The 6,748-nt window shown below is 48.7% G+C and overlaps 1 protein-coding gene across 1 annotated transcript in view; it reads left to right on the top strand.

Moving 5' to 3' along the window:
* Positions 1-198: 198 nt before the first annotated feature.
* Positions 199-6,748, top strand: part of LRIG1 (leucine rich repeats and immunoglobulin like domains 1) — a 94,811-nt gene continuing 88,261 nt past the window's right edge. The window contains exon 1 of the mRNA XM_009648323.2: positions 199-290. Within this exon, the coding sequence (XP_009646618.1) occupies positions 199-290 (92 nt within the window). The remainder of the gene's footprint in view (positions 291-6,748) is intronic.

A 6,748-nucleotide genomic window follows, 5' to 3' on the forward strand; every position in this document is an offset into this window, starting at 1 on the left:
GAAGCGGGGGTTTGCGCCGGGGGCTGGGACTTAAAAAAAAAAAACACAAAAAAACAAAAAACCCAAACTGAAAAAGAACCCCCAAACTCCGTGGGTTTTTTATTTTTTTTAAAGCGAGGTGGCCTCTCTCGCCTTGGAGCTGCGCGGTGCGGAGCTTCTCTCGTGATCCGGTGTCTCCTCTGGTTCCCGCCCGGGGCGATGGAGGCGGCGGGTGCGGTGCTGGTCCCGGGCGGCGGGAGCTGGGGGCCGGGCTGGCGCTGGCTCCCTACGGGCGTCGCCCTGCGCCCCAGGTACCCAAATATGGACCCCGGGGCCGCGCTCGCCCCTTCGACGCCTCCAGCTGCCGACTGTTGGGGGGCGAAAGGCGGCGAGCGGGGGGTCGAAACGGAGTCGTGGGCCCTTGCGGTGCTCTTGGGGCGTTTCAAGAGAAACCAGGTGGTGGTTTCCAATAAAAGCTGCGTGGCTGGCTGCCATTCCCTCGGGTCTTGTCCGTCTATCAGAGTTCTTACCCGGGAGTGTATCGAATGGGATGGCAGCTCAGCCTCTAGCCCCGCACCTGGTGGCTAGCGCAGCCCTGGGGCTTTTTTGTTTTAGTTTGTTTTTTTTTTTCTCCCCCCCCCATAAGGGTGTTTTAAAGTATTCGGCTACCTGCCCAAGTGCAGAATGGCGTGACTTCCATTTCCCATAAAGTGCAGCAGGTTTGCTCTGCTTGTTTAGCTGCTGAGCGCTGCTGCTGCGACCTGGTAAGATGTGAAATACGGCGTCAGACACGTGCAGCAGGGGAGATTCAGGGGGGGAAAGCGTGCTTGGCTTTGACAGCTCAATTAATTTGACAGCGACAGTGCAGGAGGACTGAGAGTACGGGTGTGTGCTCGTAAACTTGTAAAAAATCAGTGTCCTCAACTATTAGCTAACGTTGGGAAATGAGGATCTAGAAGGGAGAGGGGGAAGTGCCCCAGCTCTTCTGTTGCCGGGCCTTTTGGCTGTTTGAACAGATTCATAGATGATTGAATCTTGTAATAGATATTCCTCAGCTCTGCCAGGAAGGAGAACGGTCACTGAAGTGTTGCTGGAGATCGTCCAGCTCCTTATTAAGAAGAATTATTGGAGGTTTGTCAGGTTCTCCTGGTATTATGCACTTTTGGCTGCAGAAATGCCTTGTTTTACATGAAATTATCAGGCGTTGTACCAAGAGGAACGTGTGGCCTCTGCATTAAAGCCCTGACTCATCCTGTTCACCTGTTGCTGTGTGCTCCAAGGGATCCTTGCCTCAGCCTTGGGCACCTTTCAGGGCAAGTTTTCAGTCATCTCAGCATAATTCCAGCATCCCCACGTGCCTCTTAAAAATAGGACAGTGTATCTTTGTTCATGCAGAGAAATGCATTAATAGCCTGGTCTGAACAAATTTATTGTTGTGTTTTTTCAGGAGAGCTAATACCCAGGAGTGTCTTTTTCATATGGAACAGATTTTTTGGAGCGTCTTGAGTTCAGTTTAAATTTTATTGGCGAAGTAATAGCTTGTATAAATCTACTGCTACGGACTGTGGGTTGTTGATCTTTTAACCACTTAGACAGAGTACGGTTTGCAGTTTTGTAAATTCTAAACTAACCAAAGAATTAGCTGAAGTGGAAATTTGTGATGGCTTTCATATCTAACAGTACAAAATTAGAGTTTTCTTCCTTTTCCATAACCAGGATAAAAAGCAGACATTTAAGACATCTTGTTTTTAAAGCAATATTGTTTCTAATCATTACAGATCAGTTATGGGGCACAAAGCTGAAGCATTTTTTTTCTATGCTTGGTAGGACCATAAATGTGAATTTCTGGGGCAGAGAATCGTTAATTAATTTTTAGTTGTTTAAAGTCCTCTATAAAAGCACCATGTGCTGGAGAAAAGTTATCTCTATGCAATTATCTCTGCTTCTTTTTTCTTTTTTTTCTAACATGCCCTTTTAAAGAAGCAGAAGGCAAATGTGAAGGCTTGCAGCAGCCCGGGGCTGATGCCAGAGCGCAGCCTGGGCGTGTGGGTCCCCGACTGGGGTGAGACGGGTGGTGTCGGAGCTGTGCATCCCTCATCTCCCATCACTTTTGAACAGGCTGTGTCTCCCACCAAAGGTGTCTGCTTTGGTGATAAGCTCCGGCACGTTCAATTGCTAATAGGAGACAAGATAAATCCTGTTTTCAGTGCCTCTGTGGTGGCTGTGCTTTAACTTTGCTAAAGTGCTATTGAAAAATCCCTCCTTAGTAGTTTATCTCTTACTCCCAGCGAGTGCTGCAAAGCTGAAGCAGTGCTTGGAGTCGGTTTTCAGTGTGTTTGGAGATAAAGCTTTTGTTTGCTGGGTTGGAAATGTGGCTCAGCACACTGGGGAGGCTTCTGGAACAGACTTAATTGCGGCGTGTATTTTGTCAACAGGACTATCAGTACTGAGGAAAAGCATTGGGATCGTTTGAAACTATTGTTATTTCTCTGTTGGCAGCGGAGTTTGGAGTTGTAATTTTTTTCTCCCTAGCTTTCAGAAGGCATAACTGATATGCAGAAGGGCTGGTGCGCTGCAGTTGCTCACAGTTAATGCAGTGTGGCACAGATTTTTTTTTTTTGTTCTTAAAAGCAAAAGGCAGCTCAATGCTGCATGCCAGTCATATAAGTAAGTGTGCAGGACTTGCTGGCTGAGCAGCCCTGAGCAGGGCATGTTGCAACACTCCGGCATGACCCATACTGTCCTCGCAGGAGCTGCGGCACCCAGCTGCTGCGAGTTCTGCAGCTGTGGAAACCCCCTGGTCCGGGGGAATGCCAGGAAAATCAAAACTCTGCTGAGCAGGACTCCTTTGTAGTGTCTCACTTCGAAGCTGCTGGAGATGCTTCGTGTCTTTTGGTTGTTTAAGTCTGAAGTTTATTTTTACATTTAGAGTGTAATACGTGGCATAAACTTTAGGGCCAAGCTTATGTACAAAATGTTTTGTGCCCAGAAAAGCCAGGTGCAGGGCTCCAGTAATGTTGGTGACATGGCACATCCCCTGCATCCTCAGTTTCTGTCTCTCCATGCATCTTATTTTGTGAGGAGTGATGGTAGGATGATTTCTTCCAGGCATAATGTATAAGTGTGTTTTTCTTCCTTTTTAGTGGTAGTGCAATAGGATTTTGGGTACAAATTTTAGTGGTGAGAAGGCTTTGGAGCTGTGGATGTGCAGTTGGATAGCTAATTAATTGCTGGTATGGTCTGGAGGAATGAAATCTTTTATTTTAAACAGGGAGGCTCAGGAGTTCGGCTGTAGGGATAAGTTGCCCTGAGGCACCAGCTGCATGGATGCTGGCTGTTTGCATCGTGCTGCTGCTCTCTGGAGAGAGCTGGGCAAAGTGTTGGGATGCTTTTGAATATCCTGTGGGTGCCTGTCAATGGTTTTAGGGCCTGGAAGTGCATTTAAACTAGGAGTTGGGAGCAGACTCTTGCTGTGCTCAAGTGTATGCACACAGAGGTTTTGTTGAAGGCAACAAAACTGGATGTTTGTGCTCAAAATTACCTATTAACTTAAATTTCTTGCTAAAGCTGGGTTTTAATGTGGTTGGGGTCTTGTTGCTCTGCTCTCTCATGTTAAGGTAGCTTTTCTGCTTACTGGGTAGAGCAGAGAATTTGCTGTCCTACTGCCTGTGTGCGTGGTGCTCTCTGGAGGTGGACACTGGTTGCTCTGGGGTAACTCGTGCTCCTCTGCAGATGCTGGAGGAGAAGGTGGTGTGTGTGGGGACTCTCCTGCTGAGGGCGCCGGGAGCGGGGAGTGCTGTTGGCAGTTTTTCCTCTGCATGTCCCACTTCCAGCCCTGCTGAAATAATGGAACAAAGATTAAGTAATCGTCACCCTGGGCTTGCGGTGCCTGGCCCTGTGCAGCTGCAGAGCCCTCACCATGTGCTGGCTGCCCTGGGGGCTGCTGGGCTTGGGAGGATGGCTTGGGAGAGGGGGATGTGGATCTGTGCAGGTGGCTGGTCCCCCTCCTTCCTCCTGGGGCAAGGGACTGGAAACCCAAAGAAATTCTGCAAAGCCAGCGGGTCCCTCCTGCGTGGTGGTCTGGGGGAAGGCTTCGTGCTGGACGCTGGTGGTGCTTGTAAAAGAAATCATGCTCAGCTTGTAATGACACGCTTGGGTTTGGTGGCTCCTGGAGCACCGTCAGCAGGGGCCTTGCTCGGGGAAGGTCTCCAGCCCTGGGGCTGTGGGATGGCTCTGCACCCTGCGGGCTGGCAGCTGCTGCTCTGGACCTCGATGCTGGTGGGGTAAACAGCAAAGCCTTTCTCTGCAGAGTGGTGCCTCTCTGGGCCTGCTGCTTATGCACAAATAAATACATGTGCTTGCAAATAAATCCACCCTTCCTGTGAACATGTGTCGGATTCACTGACCACCCTCAGCAGGCCATGGTATTTATTGGTGCTTGCTGGAGAACAGCAGTTAATGGCAAGCCCTTTGCAACTGCTGTCTGATCTTCTTGTCTTAATCCTGACTGAGCCACAGCTGGGGCAGAATTTATCTCAATCAGACTAGGATTAGAAGTGTATGTAAGATTCATAATGAAGCCTGAATGGGATAAAATCCCCCCTAAGAGTCTTTCTGGTTCTTGCAGAAGCCCCTGGCTTCAAGTGAAAGGCTCCAGGACCCCCTCAGCCTCCTTCTGCATCTGCCTCTCTCCTTTTGAGAAACTTCGTGGCATTTAATCACTTTGAGGCTTTTCCTCTCTGCAGTGACTGCAATTTGAAACGCAGGGGTCCCATACAAAAGGAGCAAGTGCTCAATGGACTGTGTTAATATTCAGTGCCATTTACAATGGGTGCAGTTTGAAAAGGGGAGAACGGATGGTCTGGGAGCTGGGGGAGGAGGAGCTGTGGAGGGAAAATTCCCAGGGCAGGGGAACGAGCATCTCAGTAGGCAGCCGAAAAAATGAACACACCATCAATTGTTCTCTAGGAAAATCAACTATTATTATGTGTTAGATTCAGCTTAATATTTTTTCTTTGCTGGTGCAAACTGCTCTGCAGTTCTGTGGATGTAAGGTTTGGGGGTGGCTGAGCCTTGCAGGAGTTTTTGCTTGGAGTTCAAGGGATGAAGGAACAAATGTGAGGCTGATTGCCTTTCCCCGTTGCTTGCTGGCACCAAGAGGCTAGAGGTGGTAAACCGATATCTTTGGGAGCCCAGACACTTGAACAAAGCACTTCAGGTACTTGAATGCTTCCTTGAGCATGAGTGAGACTTCACTTCCCTGTTTAAAGTTAAACTGGTGCTGGAGTCTTGTCTCTGCATCTGCCTAAATCCCCATCAGAAGTGCTTTGCTGAGATGCTTTAGTTTGTGTGAGCCCCACCTGGTGCAGGGGAGTCCTGGAGCACTGGAAGGATGCTCCCCAGCGTGTAGCATGAGCAGAGTGTGCTGGAAGGGTTCAAGGTGGCTTTGTGCTGAGGCACTCTCCCAGGTGCTGGAGATATGCCATGTGTATGTGTGCATACATATGTACATATACATGTGTATGCACCTGGGTTCATCAACATGTGCAGCTCCCACCAGCTCTCCAGGGCAGATGAGAGGCCCTAGCCATGGCCAGGCAATGCCTGCCTCTGGTTTCTGGGTGTTTGGATTCCTTGAAGAGGGGTTAATGTTCTGTTTTGAAGTCTGAGTGGCTTCAAAACTGGCTGATGGCTCTCATTTCTCAGTAGCCAGCTCTGATGGGTCCCTGTCTTGTATGTCAGCCGCACCCAGAAACTCTTGATTAGGGCTGCAGGGCTTTTAATTGATCTTGTTGGCTGCCCTGCAAGACACCTCGGATTGAGTTAGCTCAGCTCATCAGCTTTTAACATAATCATTTTGTGCTGCTAACCTAATTGCCAAGTGTGACTCCCTTGTTTTGCAATGTGGAGCTGGGGTCATGTGGATGAATGGAGTAGAGGTAATTTAGGCTAATACTGCTGGGAAGAGCCATCTGCAGAAAATCCAGGGTCCAAGCTCATCAGCTCTGAGTGACCAGGGCTGGGCAAGAATTAGCACCTTGTTCAGGGCAAGGGGAGTGATTAAATGTAGAGCATGGCTTTGAATAACAGTGAATAAACATAACCCCTCAGACTGGGTTGTGGCTTCATGCAAGCCCGGGAGGCTGGGTGCCTGCTGGCAGCTCTCCTGTGAGGTCCCTCGCTGGTTTTTAGTGGTGTGTGATGGAAGGAGCAGCATGTGAGGCTGCAGGAAGAAACAAAGGGTGAATAAACTACCTTTCCTATTTCCTGGTATGTTCAGCTATTAAATGATGTACTAAGAAGTATTTTTTCTGCTGTGCACAGGGGCCCGAGTCAAGGACCAGGGTGCCATTGTGCTAGCACGGAACATGAAATACGTATTGCTGTTGTAGCTGAGTCATCCATTAATAGTTAACCAAGTCCTGCGCTGCAGCCCGAGTCCTTCAACCCCAGCCTCTTCTAGCTGGGCCACAACATATGTAATATGTTATGCTCCCTCATATTTTCAGCACTCTGTCTCTTAAGCCACAACCATATAATTTTGGAGAAGTCTAGAAGCAGGCCCTGCTATTTTGGGGGCACCTCTCAAGACCTGATGACGTGTTGCATCCAGTTCCAGGATCATAGTTCATTTATGTGTGGTTGCATTTTCAGTTTGATTAAGAATTGAAGGACAGGTCTCAATCTGTAGCCATCTGCCTAGTTTTTATTAATGTTAACCATGCTGGACGTGTAGGCAGGATGGTTGGTTATTTGCACTTGTCATGAC

Source organism: Egretta garzetta, unplaced genomic scaffold (assembly GCF_000687185.1).
Source record: "Egretta garzetta isolate BGI_Z169 unplaced genomic scaffold, ASM68718v1 scaffold91, whole genome shotgun sequence".
Lineage (NCBI taxonomy): Eukaryota > Metazoa > Chordata > Aves > Pelecaniformes > Ardeidae > Egretta > Egretta garzetta.